This window comes from Rhinoraja longicauda, chromosome 14, assembly GCF_053455715.1.
Source record: "Rhinoraja longicauda isolate Sanriku21f chromosome 14, sRhiLon1.1, whole genome shotgun sequence".
In the NCBI taxonomy this organism is placed as follows: domain Eukaryota; kingdom Metazoa; phylum Chordata; class Chondrichthyes; order Rajiformes; family Arhynchobatidae; genus Rhinoraja; species Rhinoraja longicauda.
The window spans coordinates 12,295,520-12,320,184 of record NC_135966.1 but is presented as its reverse complement, the minus strand read 5'-3'; the positions used below and the strand labels follow the sequence as shown (position 1 = coordinate 12,320,184).

At 43.7% G+C, this 24,665-nt stretch overlaps 1 protein-coding gene across 2 annotated transcripts in view; it reads left to right on the top strand.

Moving 5' to 3' along the window:
* The window catches only part of LOC144600059 (short transient receptor potential channel 7-like), an 83,438-nt gene that overhangs the window by 39,742 nt on the left and 19,031 nt on the right, over positions 1 to 24,665 (top strand). Inside the window, exons 3-6 of one of the 2 annotated variants that reach the window (XM_078411425.1) lie at positions 13,638 to 13,820; positions 19,473 to 19,637; positions 21,481 to 21,697; positions 24,196 to 24,429. In XM_078411425.1, coding sequence (XP_078267551.1) covers positions 13,638 to 13,820; positions 19,473 to 19,637; positions 21,481 to 21,697; positions 24,196 to 24,429 — 799 coding nt within the window. The remainder of the gene's footprint in view (positions 1 to 13,637; positions 13,821 to 19,472; positions 19,638 to 21,480; positions 21,698 to 24,195; positions 24,430 to 24,665) is intronic. The other variant, XM_078411426.1, reaches the window with a different exon arrangement.

The window sequence follows — 24,665 nt, the reverse complement described above, 5'->3', positions numbered from 1 at the left end:
ACAATCACACAATCACAATAAAACTTTATTAGCCACGTATGTTTTGCAACATACGAGGAACTTCATTTGCCGTACAGTCATAACAATAAAAAGCAACAGGACACACAAATACATTTTAACATGAACATCCACCACAGTGACTCCTCCACATTCCTCACTGTGATAGAAGGTGAAAAAACAGTTCAATCTCTCCCTTCTTTGTCCTCCAGCGGTCGGGGGCTCTAACCTTCCGTTGACAGGATGATCTTGACTCCCGTAGCCGGCGGCGAGCCTTCCTCGTCGGGGCGATCAAGCTCCTTCATCAGGGGGGGGGATCTCAGCTCCCCCGCGCCGGCGATCTACCCCGAGTCGGGACCAGTCGAACCTCGTGCAGCTTTTGGAGCTCCCGACCGGTCTCAACCCGAGACTGCCAGCTCCTGATGTTAAAGTCCGCAGGCTGCATTGGAGCGTCGATCCCAGGCAAGGGATCGCAGGCTCAGGTGATAAGTCCATGCCCCCGCGGGGACTCAAGGTCAGTCCCAGGCAAGACCTCCAGCTCCGTGATGTAGGCCGCAGAGCGAGCAGAGATACGATCCGGAAAACAATCGCATCTCCGGCAAGATAAGGGATTGAAAAACATTTTCCCCCAACTCCCTCTCCCACCCCCCACATAAAACAAACCAGAGAACATTTACACAAACTTTTAAAACTTACTAAAAATAACAAAAGAGTTTGAAAAGGACAGACTGTAGGCGAGGCAGCCATCGTGCGGCGCCCCCTGCTGGTAGATGGTTGTTCAGAAGAGAGATAGGCATAATTGTTCTAATGTATTGTTCTGTGTATGACGATAATTGTCACAAGACTGAAACTTTGACTTGGGGAAAGGATAACATGATGCCAATTTGTTGAATTTGTTGTGAGCTCCCTCATTTATAATGCAGACACAAACACACAAGTGTACAAGAGCATGAGAGGAATAGAACAGATAAATGCACAGTCTTTTGCCCAGAGTAGGGAAATAGAGAACAAGAGGACATAGGTTTAAGGTGAAGGGGGAAAGATTTAATAGGAACCAGAGGGGTAACTTTAAAAAAAAATTATTGCATAAGAGGTGGTGGGTGTATGGAACGAACTGCCAGAGGAGGTAGTTGAGGCAGGTACTATCATAACGTTTAAGAGACATTTGGATAGGTGTGCTAGGGGTGACTTGTACAAAAGGGACGGGTTACATCTTAACAGCAGGGGGACAAACATTCTGGCAGGCAGGTTTGCTAGTGTGACACCTGTGGCTTTAAACTAAGTAGTGGGGGGGAGGGGTTGACAAATTGTGAATATGAAGATGAGGTAAAAAAAAAGGGAATACAGGAGATATTGCAAAAGACTCTCGGAAGAATGGGAACAGAAGTTCTAGAGGGGAAAATAAATTAAGGGCAGGGCCAATTGTGACCGATGTGAGAGGGGAGGTGAATACAGAAGTTAAAGTGTTGTACTTAAATGCGCGTAGTATAAAAAATAAAGTGGATGAGCTTGAGGCTCAGTTAGTCATGGGCAAGTATGATGTTGTAGGGATCACTGAGACATGGCTACAAGAGGACCAGGGCTGGGAACTGAATTTTCAGGGGTACACAACGTATAGAAAAGACAGACAGGTGGGCAGAGGGGGTGGGGTTGCTCTGATGGTAAGGAATGATATTCATTCCCTTGCAAGGGGTGACATAGAATCAGGAGATGTTGAATCAGTATGGATAGAAATGAGAAATTGTAAGGGTAAAAAGACCCTAATGGGAGTTATCTATAGGCCCCCAAACAGTAGCCTCGACATAGGGTGCAAGTTGAATCAGGAGATAAAATTGGCGTGTCAAAAATGTAATGCTACGGTGGTTATGGGAGATTTCAACATGCAGGTAGACTGGGAAAATCAGGTTGGAAATGGACCCCAGGAAAGAGAGTTTGTAGAGTGCCTTCGAGATGGATTCTTAGAACAGCTTGTACTGGAGCCTACCAGGGAGAAGGCAATTCTGGATTTAGAGTTGTGTAATGATCCTGATCTGATAAGGGGACTAGAGGTAAAAGAGCCATTAGGAGGCAGTGATCACAACATGATAAGTTTTACTCTGCAAATGGAAAGGCAGAAGGGAAAATCGGAAGTGTCAGTATTACAGTATAGCAAAGGGGATTACAGAATAGCAAAGGGGATTACAGAGGCATGAGGCAGGAGCTGGCCAAAATTGACTGGAAGGAGGCCCTAGCAGGGAAGACGGTAGAACAGCAATGGCAGGTATTCCTGGGAATAATGCAGAGGTTGCAGGATCAATTTATTCCAAAGAGGTGGAAAGACTCTAAGGGGAGTAAGAGACACCTGTGGCTGACAAGGGAAGTCAGGGACAGCATAAAAATTAAGGAGAGGAAGTATAACATAGCAAAGAAGAGTGGGAAGACAGAGGATTGGGACTCTTTTAAAGAGCAACAAAAGTTAACTAAAAAGGCAATACGGGGAGAAAAGATGAGGTACGAGGGTAAACTAGCCAATAATATAAAGGAGGATAGCAAAAGTTTTTTTAGGTACGTGAAGAGGAAAAAAATAGTCAAGGCAAATGTGGGTCCCTTGAAGACAGAAACAGGGGAATTTATTATGGGGAACAAAGAAATGGCAGATGAGTTAAACCGTTACTTTGGATCTGTCTTCACTGAGGAAGATACACACAATCTCCCAAATGTTCTAGGGGCCGGAGAACCTAGGGTGATGGAGGAACTGAAGGAAATCCACATTAGGCAGGAAATGGTTTTGGGTAGACTGATGGGACTGAAGGCTGATAAATCCCCAGGGCCTGATGGTCTGCATCCCAGGGTACTTAAGGAGGTGGCTCTAGAAATAGTGGAAGCATTGGAGATCATTTTTCAATGTTCTATAGATTCAGGATCAGTTCCTGTGGATTGGAGGATAGCAAATGTTATCCCACTTTTTAAGAAAGGAGGGAGAGAGAAAACGGGTAATTATAGACCAGTTAGTCTGACATCAGGGGTGGGGAAGATGCTGGAGTCAATTATAAAAGACGAAATTGCTGAGCATTTGGATAGCAGTAACGGGATCATTCCGAGTCAGCATGGATTTACGAAGGGGAAATCATGCTTGACAAATCTACTGGAATTTTTTGAGGATGTAACTAGGAAAATTGACAGGGGAGAGTCAGTGGATGTGGTGTACCTCGACTTTCAGAAAGCCTTCGACAAGGTCCCACATAGGAGATTAGTGGGCAAAATTAGGGCACATGGTATTGGGGGTAGGGTACTGACATGGATAGAAAATTGGTTGACAGACAGAAAGCAAAGAGTAGGGATAAATGGGGCCCTTTCGGAATGGCAGGCAGTGACCAGTGGGGTACCGCAAGGTTCGGTGCTGGGACCCCAGCTATTTACAATATACATTAATGACTTAGACGAAGGGATTGAAAGTACCATTAGCAAATTTGCAGATGATACTAAGCTGGGGGGTAGTGTGAATTGTGAGGAAGATGCAATAAGGCTGCAGGGTGACTTGGACAGGTTGTGTGAGTGGGCGGATACCTGGCAGATGCAGTTTAATGTAGATAAGTGTGAGGTTATTCACTTTGGAAGTAAGAATAGAAAGGCAGATTATTATCTGAATGGTGTCAAGTTAGGAGGAGGGGGAGTTCAACGAGATCTGGGTGTCCTAGTGCATCAGTCAATGAAAGGAAACATGCAGGTACAGCAGGCAGTGAAGAAAGCCAATGGAATGTTGGCCTTCATAACAAGAGGAGTTGAGTATAGGAGCAAAGAGGTCCTTCTACAGTTGTACCGGGCCCTGGTGAGACCGCACCTGGAGTACTGTGTGCAGTTTTGGTCTCCAAATTTGAGGAAGGATATTCTTGCTATGGAGGGCCTGCAGCGTAGGTTCACTAGGTTAATTCCCGGAATGGCGGGACTGTCGTATGTTGAAAGGCTGGAGCGATTGAGCTTGTATACACCGGAATTTAGAAGGATGAGGGGGGATCTTATTGAAACATATAAGATAATTAGGGGATTGGACACATTAGAGGCAGGAAACATGTTCCCAATGTTGGGGGAGTCCAGAACAAGGGGCCACAGTTTAAGAATAAGGGGTAGGCCATTTAGAACGGAGATGAGGAAGAACTTTTTTAGTCAGAGAGTGGTGAAGGTGTGGAATTCTCTGCCTCAGAAGGCAGTGGAGGCCAGTTCGTTGGATGCTTTCAAGAGAGAGCTGGATAGAGCTCTTAAGGATAGCGGAGTGAGGGGGTATGGGGAGAAGGCAGGAACGGGATACTGATTGAGAGTGATCAGCCATGATCGCATTGAATGGCGGTGCTGGCTCGAAGGGCTGAATGGCCTACTCCTGCACCTATTGTCTATTGTCTATTGTCATAGATAAGTTGGCACAGAGGGTTGTGGACCAAGTGCAAGCAGGTGGGGGACTAGTGTAGATGGGGCATGTTGGTCACCATGGGCAAGTTGGACTGAAGGTCCACCCTAACAGTGCAATGACCAGAAAACATGGAACTACATGCTGGTCTACAAAAAAAGGACACAAAGTGCTGTTGTAAGTGAGCAGGTCAGGCAGCATCCCTGGAGTACACAGATAGGTCTTCTTCTTGCGTTTGAGGCAACAGAAGTTATGAAGCTGCTTCTGCTGTCTCTGTTTGGTGTCGTTCGCCTGACTGAGGTCAGTTGACAGGGCTCACCACGGGGAGGTCGATAACATGAGCAACAACATGGATAGGTGACATTTTGAGTTGGGACCCTTCTTCATACCAAGCATAGTGAGACAATGCTAAAGACAGAATGTGCATGTTCTACAACATGGATTTACTTTTGAATTGGACAAAGATCATGTCAGGTTAATTGAAACAATTATATAAATTTTAATTTTTCATGCAAGTAATAGTCTAATGAAAAAAGTATTAGCAAAAGATTTCCTTTATCCGGTGAATTATAGTTTACAGCCGTGCTAATCTTACTGCTAATCTCGCTGGTTATTTGAGAGTCTTGACAAATGCTGATGCACGATTTATAATAAACAAAATGGTCTTAAAAATCAATAAATAGGTAACTTCGTTAACAGTTAGTTGATTGGTGTGTAATCTTGTATAATTTTGCTGTTCACATTTATCATTGATATTTGTCTGTCAAATATCAGCTTCTGTAATAAAAACACATTATCCTGATAATCCAAGGTAGACACAAATTGCTGGAGTAACTCAGCGGGTCAGGCAGCATCTCAGGAGAAAAGGAATGGGTGACGTTTCCAGTCGAGACACTTCTTCAGATTGATGTCAGAGGAGGGACAAAGATAGGATGTAGACGGAGACAGAAAGACTAGTAGGAGAACTGGGAAGGGGGAGGGGATAGAGAGGGGAAGCAGGGACTACCTGAAGTGCGAGAAGTCAATGTTCAAACCACTGGGGTGTAAACTGCCCAAGTGAGATATGAGGTGTTATTCCTCCAATTTGAACTGGATTTCCCAGTCTTCCTGTACTGGATCCCTTTAAAGTACCAAAATGAACTATTCCCAGTTGAGCATTTTTAATATTTTGTGATCTCGTTCCATAATTAAACTGAATATGAGGGGAACTCCCATTGCATAACAACCCACTAAAATAATTTTATTTCCTACAATCAGAATTTACCCAACCTCCATATTAATTGGATAAAAAATACGTTGATTAAAATAGTTCCCCTTGTATACAAATCAGAAATAAACAGGCTTCTTTATCTACATCAAGAGATACATCGCCCTGGCACAATGAAGGGACCATTGTTCACAGTTCTGTCCGGGTTCCAATCAGTTGTAACCTCGAGCTCCCAAGTTTCTCTTTGCCACCATGTTTAGCAAACCTGTCCCCAAGCAGTCAAGTCTTTTTCTAAAAATAAACTGTCCCCATCTCTGCAAGCCACTACAAGTACCTTACCTTAAAAACTGATTATAAACCCAAGTTACTAGAAAATATTTATAACCCAGATACATTTGTTTGTAAATTCTTGTGGTCAGTAATTAATGACACAACATATTGATCTCACTGAAACCACACTGAACTTACTTGTTAATTAGTTCAATGAGGAACAAAACTCAGGCTTATACATTAAGATTTTAGAAAAGGTGTGTGGCTTCAGGGATGACATCAGTGATCACACCAAGACTCACATTAAGGTGAATTCATGAGATATATTTTACTTACAGAGGTAAGAAAGTCCAAGACCACATGGGGGCACTGTCCCTCACCATCAGGACAATCTTGGGTTTGCCCCAGCAGCTCAGTCCTAGTCTTCGAAGGAGAAGGCATGGGGAGGCATGGGGAGGGGTGGGGAGTGATGGGGAGTGATGGGGAGGGATGGGGAGGGATGGGGTGGGGAGGGGTGGGGAGGGGTGGGGAGGGGTGGGGAGGGGTGTGGAGGGGTGTGGAGGGGTGGGGAGGGGTGGGGAGAGGTGGGGAGGGGAATCATCCTCTCTCCCACTTTCTCATCTTCTCTCCCTCAGGCATAAAATGCCTGTTTATGAGGACTAGGCTGACGAGTTTCAGCTAATTGGACCCAGCTGTTACCAATGATGCTGGGGTTTGGCCACTCCTGGCCTGTTAGCCAGTGACAGGGATCAGAGTGACCTCTGAGGGAGGGAAAAATAGATCGGTCACGATCAAATGGTGGAGCAGACTCAGTGGGCCGAATGGCCTAATTCTGCTCTTATGACTTATGATGATCTATTCAATTCATAGAAACATAGAAAATAAGTGCAGACGTAGGCCATTCGGCTCTTCGAGCCGGCACCGCCATTCAATAAGATCATGGCTGATCATCCAAAATCAGTACCCCGTTCCTGCTTTTTCCCCATACCCATTGATTCTTTTAGCCCTAAGAGCTATAGCTAACTCTCTCTTGAAAACATCCAGTGAATTGGCCTCCACTGCCTTCTGTGACAGAGAATTCCATAGATTCACAACTCTCTGGGTGAAAAAGCTTTTCCTCATGCAATGGCCAATGGCTCTTTATTGTCACATATGCACAGCACAGTGAAATTATTTTACTCAAATAAAGACATGGGGTTTACACACATGACAAGGACAGAGCTATCAGTGTTCACTGTCAGAGTGGACTGAATCAGACCATCCACAGCATAGTTAATCTGGATGTTGCTTTTCTTTGAAAGTTGTATTACAGCAGTATCACATCCAGCAGCTCGTTGTTGAAATGACTGTAAGATTGCAATTTCATGGTTATTCTTAATCATTTCAGAAAATTTAAGCCGGATAATTTATAGATAATTTAAGTTGGTGAATTTTTAATTAACATCCAGCACATATACAAATATGAAATATCTTCAGCCAACTTCAGACTTTAGAAATAGAGCGTGGAAACAGGCCCTTCGGCCCACCGAATCCACAACGACCAGCGATCACCCCGGACACTAGCACTATCCTGCACACTAGGGACAATTTACAATTTTTACAGGAGCCAGTTAACCGACAAACCTGTACACCATCGGCATGTGGGAGGAAACCAGAGCACTCGGAGAAAACCCATGCTGTCATGGGGAAAAAGTACAAACTCCGTATAAACGGCACCCACAGTCAGGATCGAACCTGAGTCTCTGGCGTTGTAAGGCAGCTCCTCTATGGCTGTTCCACCGTGCTGCCCGAACATGAATGATTCACTTCAAATGAAATAAAGTGATGGTCTAGGGCACTGGTTACAGCAAAGACCATGGAACCACACAGCATCTCAGCCGTAGTGCAGAAGATCTGTCCTTCAAAACCAGCAGTACCCCTGGATAAACAAATAACTGCTGGAAGAACTCTACCAGAGTGGACCAAGCTGCATCTGTGGAGAAAAATGGACAGACAACGTTTCCGTTCGGGACCCTTCTTCAAACTGATCAATCTTGCTTTTTACTCAAGGTGCCAGCATCTGCAGTCTCCTGTGCCTCCAGCATCTCTAGCCAAGCTGTTGCAGGACAAATACAACTAGGCATCTAGCTGACAATCACAAGAGTCGTCAAGAGTGTTTTATTGTCAAATGTCCCAGATAGAACAATGAAATTCTTACTTGCAGCACCACAACAGAATATGTAAACATTGTACTGTAAACAAAATAATAAACAAGGAATATACATGGACACACACATCCATATCTCCATATCCAATGCACTCAAGTCTATGTAGTTCAGAGCTTATTTAGCTTGTAATGTTGTATGTTTAATAGCCTGATGGCTGTTGGGAAGAAGGTGTTCCTGAACCTGGACGTTACAGTTTTCAGGCTCCTGTACAAACAAGGACAGTTAAAATTCATGCATTTAGGACAAAAATAGCATCTATACCATCTCCGTACTTCCATTCGGAAAGCAGTAGACAAAAGATTGTAAAAGGTTGTGAAACAAAATGATGGAGGGAACAGCTACATTAGTGAGGTCTCATGTGAAGAATGCTTTGGAGCCACGTTGCAGCTGATTGTGCTTAATGGGCCAAATACAACCTTCATGTTAGATGAGTTCAGTGCTTCGTCCTAATGAGAATCTGTGGATCCTATAACTCCCTAGTATGCCCAGGAGTCAGCAGAAAATCAAAACATATATAATTTAAGAAAGCAGAACCAAGGGCCACAGTTTAAGAATAAGGGGTAGGCCATTTAGAACGGAGATGAGGAAAAACTTTTTCATTCAGAGAGATGGAAATCTGTGGAATTCTCTGCTTCAGAAAGCAGTGGAGGCCAATTCTCTGGATGCTTTCAAGAGAGAGTTAGATAGAGCTCTTCATTATAGCGGAGTCAGGGGGTATGGGGAGAGGGCAGGAACGGGGTACTGATTGTGGATGATCAGCCATGATCACATTGAATGGCGGTGCTGGCTCAAAGGGTGAAATGGCCTCCTCCTGCACCTATTGTCTATTGTCATATTCCTGGGAATTTCACCAAACTGCAGTCTCATTTAAAGGGAAGATAGACACAAAATGCTGGAGTAACTCAGCAGGTCAGGCAGCATCTCTAGAGAAAAGGAATAGGTGACGTTTCAGGTCGAGACCCTTCTTCAGACTGAGAGTCAGAGGAAAGTTTCCTTTTCTCCAGAGATGCTGCCTGACCTGTTGAGTTACCCCAGCTTTTTGTGTCTATCTTCAGTTTGAACCAACATCTGCATTTCCTTTCTACACGTCTCATTTGAAGCCACAGGCTCTCCCACATTTTTTTGATGTGTGAGAGGAAAGTCATCACTATCAATTCCTGTGTAAGAAGGAACTGCAGATGCTGGTTTACACCGAAGATAGACACAAAATGCTGGAGTAACTCCGTGGGTCAGGCAGCATCACTGGATATAAGGAATGGGTGACTTTTCGGGTCGAGACCCTTCTTCAGAATTCATAAATTCCTGATTGCTTTGCTTTCCCTTGAAACATCTAAAATACATATCATGACAAGGAAAGAAAGAGCTATTGATGTCAGCGTGGTAGCTTTTCTGTTTTTTATTGGATGTATTTATTCCTGGCTACTATTACTGTTACCACTGAGGAACTTTGAGGGTCATTTATGGTATAATGTTACTTTTCTTTTGCTTCCACCCTTGTGCTCTAGGAAATAATATGAATTCTATTTGGAAATAGTTTTAATTGACAGATGCATTGTTAAGATGGTGTTTATTCAGAATTTCCAAGTGATTGTCAGTATCAAGTGTTAGTGGTTGTAAGTAATTCCTGTATACAATTACAAGGGGGATAGATATGGTGAATGCACAGTCTTTTCCCCAGAGTGGGCCAGAGAAGAATCGGATGACATTAGTTTAAGGTGAGAGGGGAAAGATTTATCGGAAACTGGAGGTTAAACGTTTTTCACACCGAGGGTGGTGGGTATGTGGAATGAGCTACCAGAATAGGTGGTTGAGGCAGGCACTATAATGACATTTAAAAGACAATTGGACGGGTTACATGGATCAGAAAGGCTTAGAGGGTTATGGGCAGATGGGAGTGGCATTAATTGGGCATCTTGATCGGCATGGGAAGTTGGGCTGAGGGGCCTGTTTCCATACTGTATAACTCTATGACCTGGTATCTCATTTTATATTTTACATTCAACCAACTATTACTGCTCATAAATATTCCCACATCCTTAAGAAAGAGGATGAAATAGCGCAGACTGATGAATTGCACGTAAAAGCTAACGTGCATTCAGTTTTTGGTATTTGCATTCACATTAATGGTTTGCAATATGTATGAATCTCACCCACTGATATCCAACACTATGCAGGGTCAGTGCTATTAATCCAGCTATATGGAGTTGAATACTGAAAAGATTATCACATTAGGTCTCAGTACAAACCTGTCATTTTCAAGGCACATTTACTGAAGATTAATTGGTCGTATACATCAGAATAAAGCTCAGTATAAAATATGGTGTTAATGTTTGAACATTATTCTTTGTCACGGTTACCCAAGCTCAAGGAAGGAGATTAGTAATATTTGTTATTTACTTAATATTAACTGATTAGTGTGATTAACGATTTGCAGTTATGAAGAACCTGTTTGTTGGATATTCAGATTAGTCAGCAAATCGTTGGGAATAACACTAGTGTGCAGAGGTTAATTAAATTTAAGTCACTCTGATGCACTACAGATTGTGTTACTTTGATGAAGGTCCCATCTTTCAGTGAAGTCATTGTACTTGAGGCTCCATCTTCCTTCTGAAGGTGGTCACAAAGTGATCATAGGTTTAGTTTAGTTTAGCGATACAGCGCCGAAACAAGCCCTTCAGCCCACCGAGTCCTCGCCGACCAGCGATCTCCGCACACTAACACTAACCTACACACACACACAGTTACACAATTATACCAAGCCAATTAGCCTACAAACTTGTACTTGCTTGCCACGTTTCTGGAAATCACACCAGAGGAAACTGGAGCACCTGGAGAAAACCCAAGCAGGTCAGGCGGAGAACGTACAAACTCCGTACAGATAGCACCCGTAGTCAGGATCGAACCCGTGTCTCTGGCGCTGTAAGGCAACGACTCTACCACTGCGCATGAGATCCTAGTCAAAGAAAAGTCAAAGAGATATCCACAGCACCCTGAACAATAGTTTTCACACAACCAACATCACTCACACAGATGATATCAAATGATGCATTGCCACCAGTGCGCATAGATTCCAGCTACAGTTCTTGTATTGCAACAGCAACTACACCTAAAAAGCACTTGATTGAATGTAGAGTTTTGGGATATTCTGTGGTCATGAAAAGCACAATATATATGCTTGTCTTTCCTCTTTTATTTCCCATGACACTATCTCATCAAACGTTATTACTGAATCATCAGTTAGCACTCCCTATGTAGACATTTTGATAGTTTGGACTGCTTTATTATGTTTGATGTTGAGAAAAGGCAGGTCCTGGCAAGCAGGTCCTGCTCGCCCACCGTGGACCGACAACGGACGACCTGCCCGGTAGGCCTGGCTCACCTAACGCGGACCAAAGACAGAGGACCTGCCCAGTAGGCCTGGCTCACCTGGCGTGGACCAAAGACAGAGGACCTGCCCAATAGGCCTGGCTCACCGCGGACCGAAGACAGATGACCTGCTCAGTAGAGCTGGCCCACCTGCCACAGACCGAAGACAGAGGACCTTCTCTGTAGGCCTGGCCCACCGCAGACCAAAGACAGAGGCCCTGCTCAGTAGGCCTGGCCCACCTGCCTCAGACCAAAGACAGAGCACCTGCTCAGTCGGCCTGGCCCACCTGCCCGTGGTGGACCGAGGACACAGTCACTGTGGACGAAGACGGAGGACCCGCTGGGTTGGCCTGGCTAGCCCACGGCAGAGTCCAAACTCAGCCCTGAACCTACAATGTCAATGAGACCCACGCTGCCAAGAGTGAGGTGGGACCAGCAAGAGAGGTGGACCGTGTATACTGCCTAGCTGAGGTCTGCTGTATGATTTTACCGGGTTGAATGCAAAGCAAAGCATTTCACTCTACCCAGGCACATGTGACAATAAAGTATCGTTGAATCATTGAATTGAATTGTATTTTTTTCCCCATGTGGCCTTAGCATCTCGAGCTTCCTTAAAAGTCAAGGTGAAAATAAGCTTGAGTCTAAACAAACAGCTAAAAGATGTCTAGTTTCCTCAAGTCACGAGTTTATAATAGTCATATGTACTTGCAACAGAACAATAAAATTATTACTTGCTACAGCTCTACAGCTCTATTCTTACTATTGAGGGAGTGCAGCGTAGGTTTACTAGGTTAATTCCCGGAATGGCGGGACTGTCATATGTTGAAAGACTGGAGCGACTAGGCTTGTATACACTGGAATTTAGAAGGATGAGAGGGGATCTTATCGAAACGTATAAGATTATTAAGGGGTTGGACACGTTAGAGGCAGGAAACATGTTCCCAATGTTGGGGGAGTCCAGAACCAGGGGCCACAGTTTAAGAATAAGGGGTAGGCCATTTAGAACAGAGATGAGGAAAAACCTTTTCAGTCAGAGAGTTGTGAATCTGTGGAATTCTCTGCCTCAGAGGGCAGTGGAGGCCAATTCTCTGAATACGTTCAAGAGAGAGCTAGATAGAACTCTTAAGGATAGCGGAGTCAGGGGGTATGAGGAGAAAGCAGGAACGGGGTACTGATTGAGAATGATCAGCCATGATCTCATTGAATGGCGGTGCTGGCTCGAAGGGCCGAATGGCCTACTCCTGCACCTATTGTCTATTGTCTATTGTCTATTGGCCCATTAGCCCAGATAAATATACAGTTGTTGAGGTAGGGTTGTGGTTAGTGTTGTGTAGTGTTCGAGCCTGATGGTTGATGTGGAGAGGCTGATTTTGAAACTGGATTTACTGTTCTCAGGCTCCTGTACCTCCTTCCTGATGGTAGTGGTGAGATGAGAGTGTGGCCATGGCAGGGTGGATCTTAGATAAAATTATTCGCCTTTTTGACACAGGGCCTCCTGTCGATCCCTTTGACAGTGGTTTAGTTTAGAGATAGTGCGGAAACAGTCCCTTCGGCCCACTGAGTCCAATCCAATCAGCGATCACCCCACACACTAGCACTATTCTACACACTAGGATCGATTTACAATTTTTACCAAAGCCAATTAACCTACAGACCTGTATGTCTTTGGAATGTGGGAGGAAACCGGAGCACCCGGTGAAAACCCCCGTGGTCACAAGGAGACCGTGCAAACTCCGTTCAGACAGCACACAGGATCGAACCCAGGTCTCAGGCGCTGTAAGGCAGCAACTCTACCGCTGTGCCACCGTGCTTGCCCCAAAGACCAGAGACTGACAGTTGATGAGAAGCAGCTGTTCTTGAACCTGTAGTTACTTTTCTCAGGCTCCTGTACTTCCTTGCCGATGGTAGTAGCGAGATGAGAGCTTGACCAGGGTGGGTTTGATGATATTAGCTGACTTTTTGATGCAGCACCTCCAGTTGATCTCTTTGACAGTAAACCAACAAACTATTGTTAATCTAAGGGACTGTTTAATTAACCCAAAAACTGAGTGATCCTGAAGATTCAAATTAATTACCTGAACTCCGACAGCACCCTCAAAGTTCTTACTTGTTCCTCACTGCATTTTAGGTTTTGCTCCACTTCTTGGTTTTAAATAAGATGCATTATTGTTGCAATAATTCTCAGCGGGTGCTGCTTTCTTCTGTTTAGAACGACTACAGGAAGTTATCTATGCAATGCAAGGACTTTGCTGTCGGCGTACTAGACCTTTGCCGGGACACAGAGGAGGTGGTGGCCATTCTAAACGGCGATGTGGATTCCCAGCCACAGGGAGATCATCACCGGCCTTCTCTCAGCAGAGTGAAACTTTCCATTAAGTATGAAGTTAAGAAGGTAACGTCTTTACTGTTTGAAATTGTTAAAGGATCAAATAATCAACTGCACACTGAAGTTGAATTCTGAAACGCGATTCACTAAGTCTTCTAATACCATTTTGAATTATGCTTTATTGATGTAGCATGTCGAATTTCTTCTATATTCTGATAAAGGTTGTTTGAGGTTTAGTTTAGAGATACAGCACGGAAACAGGCCCTGCGGCCCACTGAGTCCACACCGACCAGCAATCCCTGCACACTAACACTATCCTACACACACTAGGGACAATTGACAATTTTACCAAGCCAACTAGCCTACAAACCTGTACGTCATTGGTTTGGGAGGAAACCGCAGCTCCAGGAGAAAACCCACGCAGGTCACGGGGAGAATGTACAAGCTCCGTATAGACAAGCACCTGTAGTGGGGATCGAACACAGGTCTCTGACACTGTAAGGCAGCAACTCTATCGCTCCGCCACCCTGCTGCCTTAGGTCTCAATGCACAAAATGTAATTCAAAGACTGCACCTGTGGTGTGGCCTGTCTGAAGTGCTCTATTAGTTGGGATGTAGGATTGCTGCACTGTCTTTTGTGATGGCAAGCATTTGCTCACGTTGGAATGGGTGGGAGAGCTGCCTAATTTATTATTTTAAACTCTGATTAAACTCTGATTGTCTTTCTGCTGCGGTCTTTGAACTAGTTGCTTCTCTTGAAAACTGGATATTGGTGCCGTACCCCAATCAAATTATTTTAAATCCTCCTTGTTACCTGCCCCGCTTTGCGATTAGTCCCAGCTCTGTTCTTGGACATCTTGGACAACTTGGACATCTTTGACAGCCTCTTCCTTGTTAGAGAATGAACCAGTACAGAACAAGAACAGGTCCTTTGGCCCACAAAGTCTGTGCCGAACATGATGCCATACCAACTCTTACCTTATCTACCAGCTCATAATCCAAATCCCTCCATTCCTTGCATGTCCATATGACTATCCAACTATCCATCATATATGGACTATCATATCCAAATGAATGAAAAGATTCAAATGTTCAAATATTCTGCAAGAATATGTCAGGCTCAAACAACATGACCACGTTCTCATGATTGGATATTTCTAGCCCAAAATGCATCATTAAACTTCATATTTAAAAAATAATGGAAGGCTCACCCAACAAAGAAATTATAGTCTGTCAATGAAATTAGGAAGGCTCTGCAATATAACGCTAAGAAGATTTTTTTTTAAAGGACGAGGAATAGGGTAATTGGCCCCGCAGGCCAGCCCAGCCCTGCTGTTCAGTCTCGTGTAGGAAAATAACTGCAGATGCTGGTACAAATCAAAGGTATTTATTCACAAAATGCTGGAGTAATTCAGCAGGTCAAGCAGCATCTCAGGAGAGAAGGAATGGGTGACGTTTCAGGTCGAGACCCTTCAGTATGATCATGGCTGATCTTTTCCGGGCTTCATCTCTTTCCCAGTTCCCATCCCCTGAAACTCATGATCTTCCAAAAATGTATCTATTTCCTCTTTTAAATTCCTACAAAGATGTAGCCTCTGTAACACTCTGGAGTAGAGACTTCCTGAGGTTTGAGCCTTCTGAGAATTTCCTACGCAACTCACATTTCAGGGTGGCAAAGTGGGGCAGCTGGTGGAGCTGCGGCCTCACCGCGCCAGAGACCCATGTTTGATCCCGATCTCGGCTGCTGCCTGTGTGGAGTTTGCACATTCTCCCTGTAACCATGTGAGTTTCCTCCGGGTGCAATAGTTTGCTCCCACGTCCCAAAGATGTGTGAGCTTGTGGGTTAATTGGCATCTGAAAAGTTTCTCCTGATGTTTAGGGAGTGGATGAGAAAGTACGATAACATAGAACTATTGTAAATGGGTGATCGATGATCAGCATGGACTCGGTGGGCCGAAGGGCCTGTTTCCATGTTGTACCTCTAGATTAAACTAAATGACTCTTAATCTTGTGGATATATTCTCTGATTCAAGACTCTCGCAAAAATAGAAACATCTCAACATCTTCTTGGAACCCACCCCCGCTCCCGGATATTAAATTTCAATGAGATCACACCTCATTCTTTTAAACTCCAAAGAATATCGATCTATTTTTTTAGCAGCTTATGATAGGACAACACTCTCATCCCAGTTAGCATAGTAAATCTGTTTTGGACTGCCTCAGTTGTCAGCATATCCTTTTCCTCTTTAAATTCCTCCAAAGATCTAGCCTCTGGAGTAGAGACTTGGAGACTCTGGAGTAGAAAGGAACCAAAACAGGTGGCCTCATCTGTACCCTGTACAATTATACCAATACCTTAGTTTAGTTTAGTTTAGTTTAGAGATACAGTGAAGAAGCAGAGAGAGAGAGAGAGAGAGAGAGAGAGAGAGAGAGAGAGAGAGAGAGAGAGAGAGAGAGAGAGAGAGAGAGAGAGAGAGAGAGAGAGAGAGAGAGAGAGAGAGAGAGAGAGAGAATATATATATATATATATATATATATATATATATATATATATATATATATATATATATGCAGGAGGTATTTGAAATGAGAGACACCACCGTTCACACCTGTAAGCTTCCCAAGCGAAATATGAGGTGCTTCATTTGTTCTTATTGCTTGATTTATTACGGGATGGGTGGCATTTAACGTTGTGATGTGCAGAGAGCACAGTGGGTCTGGAATTCACCAAAGGGCAGGAGACCCAGTTAATTTGATAAAAAAATTCTAGAGCAGCTTTAATTCAAATATTCTTCTATATTGCTTGTCAACTTCAATTGTCACCTGGGGTCAAATTAGCAATTGTGTTCTGAAGAAACAATTTTGTTTGATTGCTGTGGGGAGGTTACAGGAAAAGAGGGTTTTTTTCCCCCAAGAATTAATTCTTCATCAGACTGTTGTTTTTCCTGCCTATTAATTTTCAAAGTACCTTTTAAGTGGTTCTCTATATCCTGACCGAAATTGTGTTATAATCAATTTGGCCACATATGCAACCAGTGGTCCTTAATTTATCACTCATGTTATATCCGATTCGTGTTGTGGAAACACTTGTTATCGTAGAAATACCTGTAGTACCTGTTATTTTATTGTGGCTATCAATGCTTTTACTGTTCCCGCTAACAGATAATTATTACACTAAAACATTTTCCACAGCAGTTAGTCGAGATAATGGGACTTTTCACCAGTAGAAATAAAGAACTTTACGAGGAGAAGGCTGGGACTCTATTCCTTGGAGTGCAGGAGCATGTGGGGTGATCTTATAGAGATGTATAAAATCATTAGAGGAATAGATCGGGAAGATGCACAGTCTCGCCCAGAGTAGGGGAATCAAGGACCAGAGGACATAGGCTTAAGATGAAGGGGAAAAGATTTAATAGGAATCTCAAGGGTAATTTTTTCATACAAAGGGTGGTGGATGTATGGAACGAGCTGCCAGAGGAGGTAGTTGAGGCAGGGACTATCCTAACATTTAAGAAACAGTTAGATAGGTACATGGATAGAACAGGTTTGGATATAGGCCAAATGCATGCAAGTGGGAATAATGTAGCTAGGATATGTTGGCCGGTGTGGACAAGCTGGGCCATAGGGCCTGTATCCATATTGTATGACTCTATAACTATAATTAGCTCCTCCTGTTTTTCAAGTTCAGCTAATGTATAAACCATCCCATTGGAAGCATTAGTTGTGTTAAAGGTATCCGTGATCCTATTTCACTTCCAGAATTTGGCTCCACGAAGTTCAGACAAGCCAAATTTCAAAATGGAGCCGTGTGTGCAACTGCTGCAAGGTAGAGTTTTCAGTATTACCCGTAGAGATAAATTTCCAGGCAATTGTACGTCAACCATTGGTTATTTTACCTTTCCAATGATGGCACTGAAATGGAAAGTCACACAATCTAGCCTTGAAATTTAACCTTATTCAATGGTGGCTACTGCCTCACAGCGCCAGAGACCCAGGTTCCATCTTGACTACAGGTGCTGTCTGTGTGGAGTTTGTACGTTCTCACCGTGACCTGAGTGGGGTTTCCCTGAGATCTTCGGTTTCCTCCCACACTCCAAAGACGTACAGGTTTGTAGGTTAAATGGCTTTGTATAAATGTAAAAATTGTCCCTAGTGTGTGTAGGGTAATTTTGGTGTGCAGGGATCGCTGGTTGGTGCGAACTCGGTGTTTCCACGTTGTATCTCAAAACTAAATTAAAGTAAACTTATCTCAAAACCTACGCAGAAATGGAGTTGCGTACAAGACTTGGCACCAGGTTGGCCAAGGCATTGTGCACATAAGTGGCATCTTTCACGGTCTTTTTCATGATTGTCCTCATCCATTTCAGGCGTCATACGCAAACTGCAAACCAATTTGGGTGATGTCTCAGCTCTTAAGCAGTAACGCTCAACAAGAACTGATGCAGGGAAAATTAGGGCAGGTTTGGTGAACCAGAGTGGATTCCCCTAGGAGGCTGTGGAGACCAAGTCAATTGATGTATTTAAGGCAGAGATAGATAGATTCTTAATTAGTAAGGTCTCTGGCATTATGAGGAGAAAGCAGTAGAATGAGGTGAAGAGGGGAAGATAGATCAAATGTGCCTGAATGGTGGGGTGGACTTGATGGGCTGAATGGCCTAATTCTGCTCCTATCACTTATGAACCCATGAACTTATCAGGGGTAATAGAATTCAGATGTTGGGATATAGGGGGTGAACACTGGGAGAGGAGTGGATTTCTCAGGGCAATCCAAAACTTGGGAACTTTTTTGTTTTACATGTTTGAAATAAAACATAAACAAGAACAAACTTGTGAAGCCCGTAACTTAATAATGCTCAGAAATCCAGTCAGTTATTGCATTTGTTCTCTGTAAAGAATTATCTTGACAGGATGTAAGGAAATGTAGAGCTAGGCCAGTTTATTTTTACATTGCCTGGTTTCCTGTTCATGATGTTTACTGCTTATTCATGTAATGCACAACACTGACATCCAACATGCATTGATTGATGATTGCCATCATTATTCCATGCCCAGTGTCATGTGTACACTGGCTATGTGCACTGAAGAACACAATCAAAAGTTATAGGTAATGTTTTGGGTCGAGACCCTTCTTCAGACTGAAAGTCAGGGGAGAGGGAAACTAAAGGTAATTCTATTTACTTCTCGTTTTCCTCTCCCCTGACTTTCAGTCTGAAGAAGGGCCTCGTCCCAGAACGTCATCTATTCCTTTTCTCCAGACATTCTGCTGACGTTTAGTTTATTATTGTCACATGTGAAATGCCTTTTTTTGCGTGCTAGGCAGTCAGAGAAAAAGTCTATACATGAATAAAATCAAGCCGTCCACTATGCACAGATAAAGGGTACAATATTCAGTGCAAGATATAACATTGAAGTTAGTGGTCAAAATAGTTAAAATGCATTTAATGATCTTATTCACATAATTTGAAAAGTTGGGTTTATTAAAAAGGCCTGTTGCACAATTGGAAGCACCTACGTTTTCAAGAGAGAGTTAGATTTAGCTCTTAGTGCTAACGGAATCAAGGGATATGGGGAAAAAGCAGGAACAGGGTACTGATTTTGGATGATCAGCCATGATCATATTGAATGATCATGATATTTAGCTCAAAGGGATGAATGGCCTACTTTCTATGTTTCTATGTTACGTGGAGCTAACTGTAATATTCCCTTTGACCACACCAGTTTGTTGCTCATCCGAACTGCCAGCAGCAATTGCTTACAATTTGGTATGAAAACCTCTCAGGCTTACGTCAACAGTCAATGGGAATGAAGTGCCTGGCTGTATTTGGTGTCACCCTAGGACTTCCATTTCTTGCCATTGGATACTGGTTTGCTCCATGCAGCAAGGTAAGATTTTTTTTTCAGGTGTTTGCTTGAATAAATGTTTAGCTGATGTGTGCATTCAATATCTGCACAGGTTCAATATCTGCACGGTGGCACAGTGACCCAGCGGTAGAGTTGCTGCCTTACAGCACAAGGGTCCGATCCTGACTATGGGTGCCGTCTGTACGGACTTTGTACGTTCTCCCTGGGATCACATGGGGGTTTTTCAGGTGCTCGCGTTTCCTCCCATAATTCCAAAGATGTACAGGTTTGTAGATTAATTGGCTTCTGTAAATTGTCCCTAGTGTGTAGGATAAAATGGGTGATCATTGATTGGTAGACACAAAATGCTGGAGTAACTCAGCGGGACAGGCAGCATCTCTGGAGAGAAGGAATGGGTGACATTTCGGGGCGAGACCCTTCTTCAGACATGGACAGGTTCACGAATATTAAAGGTTTAGACAGATATATTCCAAACGCAGGCCAATGGGACTAGCTTAGACAGGGTATCTTGATCAGCATGAACGAGTTGAACAGAAGAGCCCGTTTCTGTGCTGCATGACAATAACCCTATGACTCCCCCTGGTGCCTCATCCATTTATATTTAGCTGGATGTATACAAAATCATGAGAGGAAAAGATCGTGTAAATGCACAGGGACCCATGCCCAGAGTAGAAGAATCAAGAACCAGAGGACACAGGTTTGAGGTGAGGGGGGAAAGATTTAATAAGAACCCGAGGGATAACTTCTTTCTACAAAGGATGGTGGGTGTATGGAACGAGCTGCCAGATGAGGTAGTTGAGGCAGGGACTATCACAATGTTTAAGAAACATTTAGACATGGATGGGATAGTTTTAGAGGGATATGGGCCAAACGCAGGCGGGTGGGACATGTTGGACGGCGTGGGAAGTTGGGCTGAAAGGCCTGTTTCCACGCTGTATGATTCTATGACTCTATTAAATCACTTTTTTTGTATAAAGCAAACTGCTGGAGGTACTCAGTGGGTCAGGCAGCATCCATGGAGCGAAATGAACAGTCAACCTTCTGGTTTGGGACCTTTCTTCAAACCTCCTCTGTCCATTTCACTCCTCAGTGACCCACTCAATTCCTCCAGCAAAAAAAGACACAAAGTCAGGCAGCATCTTTTTTAGTCTAGTTTAGTTTAGAAATACAGCATGGAAACACCGAGTCCGCGCTGACCAGCCATGCCGACCAGCTAACACTATCCTACACACACTATGACAATTTACAATTTTACCAAGCCAATTAACCTACATACCTGTATGTCTTTGGGCTGTGTGGGAGCAAACCAGAGCTCCCAGATTAAACCCAAGCAGTTCACGCGGAGAACGTACAAACTCCGTGCAGACAGCACCCATAGTCCGGAGCAAACCCGGGTCTCAGGCGCTGTAAGGCAGCAACTCTACCCCTGTACCATCTTGCCACCAAAATCCCTGGAGAACATCGATAGGTGACCTTTCTATGGACTCTAGCCAGTCTGAATTTGTTCACCAGAGAGTCCGAAGAAGGGTCCTGTCCCGAAACATCACCTATTCATGTTCTCCAGATATGCTGCCTGACCCGCTAAATTACTCCAGCACTTTGTGTTTTCTCTTATAAACCTGCATCTGCAGTTCCTTGTTCCCCCACTTCCTCCTGCGGGTACTTTTTGCTCAGATTACAGCATCTGCAGTTTCTTGTGGCTCCAAGAATCATCTTGCTCGTGTGTACATCCTTTTTGTGTTGTTTAGAACAAGTGTAGAATAACACCTATGACTGAAATCACAGCCACATATACAAATAGCGTAAAGAATTTAATCTTGCGTTGCTTATCATAATATATTTCTTGCTGCTTCTTTGTTTTCAGCTGGGACAAATTTTAAGAAGTCCTTTTATGAAGTTTGTAGCACATGCAGTATCATTCACCATCTTTCTAGGACTTCTGGTGTTAAATGCATCGGACAGATTTGAAGGTGTTAAGAATTTGCCCAATGAAACTGACACAGACAACCCGAGACAGGTGTTCAGGGTGAAAACGACGAGGTTTACCTGGACTGAATTATTAATAATGAAGTGGATTTTAGGTAAAGTATAATCAATCTAAATGAAAACCATTTGAAATATTTTCATTTGTCCTTTACAATTAATTTTGCCGTTGTTTTTTCACTAGGAGCAAAAGGAACAGAAATGGAAGTAGGTTATTTGGTTGCTTATGCCCCATTCTAAAAGATCAGTTCCTCATTTACCTCAGTTCTACTTTACAACACTTTTCTTGATATCCTGTGTATCCAAAATTCTACCAACCTCTGGCTTGACTCTACTCAGAGACTGAGCTACTGGGTATTTTTAAGGCGGAGATTGATCAGTGAGGGCGTCAAGGGTCATGGGGAGAAGGCAGGAGAATGGGGTTGAGAGGGGAAGAAAGATCAGCCATGATTGAATGGCTTAGTAGATCTGATGGCCTAATTCTGCTCCTATGACTTTAGTTTTTAGAGATACAGCACGGAAACAGGCCCTTCGGCCCACCAATCCCCTCACACTAACAACTATCCTGCATCACTAGGAACAATTTACATTTATACCAAGCCAGTTAACCTACAAATCTGTACATCTTTGGAGTGTGGGAGGAATCCGAAGATCTAGGCGAGAACCCACGCGGTCACGGGGAGAAAATACAAACTCCGTGCAGACAGCACCTGTAGTCGGGATCGAACGCGGGTCTCTGGTGCTGTAAACGCTGTAAGGCAGTAACTCTACCGCTGCGCCGCCGTGCCACCCCTGTAAGGAGTGGCAAGTGCCAGGAGTCAATGGCCTGAGCGATAGGGACATACATTTCCAGATCTCTCTTGGGTGGAGGATCCCTCTGGTGTGAAGAAATTTGATCTTATCTCAGTCCTGTATAGCAAACCACATATTTTGATGCTGTGACTATTGGCTCTAGGCACCCCGGTTGGGGGGGAGGGGGGATATTGAACCCTGTAAGAATTTTGTATGTTTCATTGAGTTCACTGATCATTCTTCCGAACTTCAGGGAGTATAGGTCCCATCTGCTGAATCTCTGCTCAATTGATATTCCAGGTGATCGATCTGGTGAATCTTCATTGCACTCTCTCTGTTGCATCAATACCAGATCTGTAGATAATACAACTATGGTCACAACCGAGTCCTATAAAATTGGAGTCTGACGCCTCTTGTACTTAAATCCTTTAGCAATAAAACCCAACGTACTGCTTGCCTTTTTAATTGATTGGTATATCTGCATATTAATTTTCAATAATTCTTATGCAAGTACAAGAACTTGAATTTTACAAGGATGTTGCCCGGACTCAAGGGCCTTAGCTATAGGGAGATGTTGAGCAAGCTGGGACTTTATTCCTCGGAGCACAGGAGGATGATGGGTAATCTTTTTCGAGGTGTACAAAATCATGAGAGGAATAGAAAGCACAGTCTTTTGCCCAGAGTGGGGGAATCGAGAACCAGAGGACATAGGTTTAAGGTGAGAGGGGAAAGACAATAGAAACCTGAGGGGTAACTTTTTTACACAAAGGGTGGTGGGTGTATGGAACGAGCTGCCAGAGGTGGTAGTTGAGGTGGGTACTATTGCAACTTTTAAGAAACATTTGGCAGGTACATGGATAGGACAGGTTTAGAGGGATATGGGCCAGATGGGAATAGTGTAGATGGGGCATGTTGATTGGTGTGGGCAAGTTTGCCGAAGGGCCTGTTTCCACACTGTATGACTCTATGACATTGTTAGTATAGTTTAAAGGAGATGTGCGAGACTACTTTTTTTTTACGTAGAGGGTGGAACGCACTGCCAGGGTTGGTGGTTGAGGCAGATATGATGGTTGCATTTAAGAGGCTTTTGGATAGGCACATGGATATGCAGGGAATGGAGGTATATGGATTATGTACAGGGTGGAAATGTTAAAGACTAGAGGGCATAGCTTTGAATGAGAGAGGCAAAGTTTAAAGGAGATGTGCAGAGCAACCTTTTTATAGAGAGGGTGGTGAGTGCCTGGAACAGGCTGCCAGGGTTGGTGGTTGAGGCAGATACGATAGTGGCATTCAAGAGGCTTTTGGATAGACATTTGGATGTGTAAGGAATGGATGGGCACGTTTTAATGTTTTTAATTGGACTAGCCACCATTGATTCTGATCTGAGTTCCATTTGAAGTCTTAGAGCAAGCAAGAGTGGTGGGTGAGTATGGGTGGGTGGCTGAAGAATTCATCTGCTTTCCAGAGCAGCACCTGATACAGTTGTTGACTTCCTTCTTCATGTGCAGTAGTAAATTACCATTTAGTTTTCATGAAAACCTGAGAAACAACCCAGTAGATTTCCAGTCTAGTATTTTTCAGGTAACTTTGGTCAAGGAGCAATTGAACACACAATATGCTTTTACAATCGGCATTATCCTGTTGCAACCATCCCACAATTGGAACAAACCACTGGAATGTTTATTTAAATGTGTACAAACTAACTTCTATTTTCCAATCTAAGCATTCAAGGTTGATTTAGATTTGAGTTAGTCACATTTTTGTTAGACTTCTCTCAATACAGTCATATATTTCTTGTCCTCAGGTATGATATGGACAGAATGCAAAGAAATATGGGCAGAAGGGCCCAAAGAGTATGTCATGCATCTGTGGAACATTTTAGACTTTGGGATGTTGTCCATCTTTGTTGCCTCATTCACTGCAAGGTTTTTGGCATTTCTGAAGGCCACTGAGGCTCAACGCTATGTGGATTTGCGCATCAACGCCAGTGATCTCTCCAAGGTATTGCTGCCTCCAGAAGTTGCGTACTTCACTTATGGTAAGTTCAACTTTTGTGTTTCAGTTTTAGTTTTAGAGATACACCAGGGTCCTTCAGCCCGAGTCTGAAGAAGGGTCCTGACCTGAAACGTCACCCATCCTTTTTCTCCAGAGATGCTGCCTGACCGGCTGAGTTACTCCAGCACTTTGTCTACCTTCAGCCTACCGAGTCCATGCCAACCTTCGATCACTCGTTCACACTAGTTTTAAGTTATCCCACTTTCTCATCCACTCCCT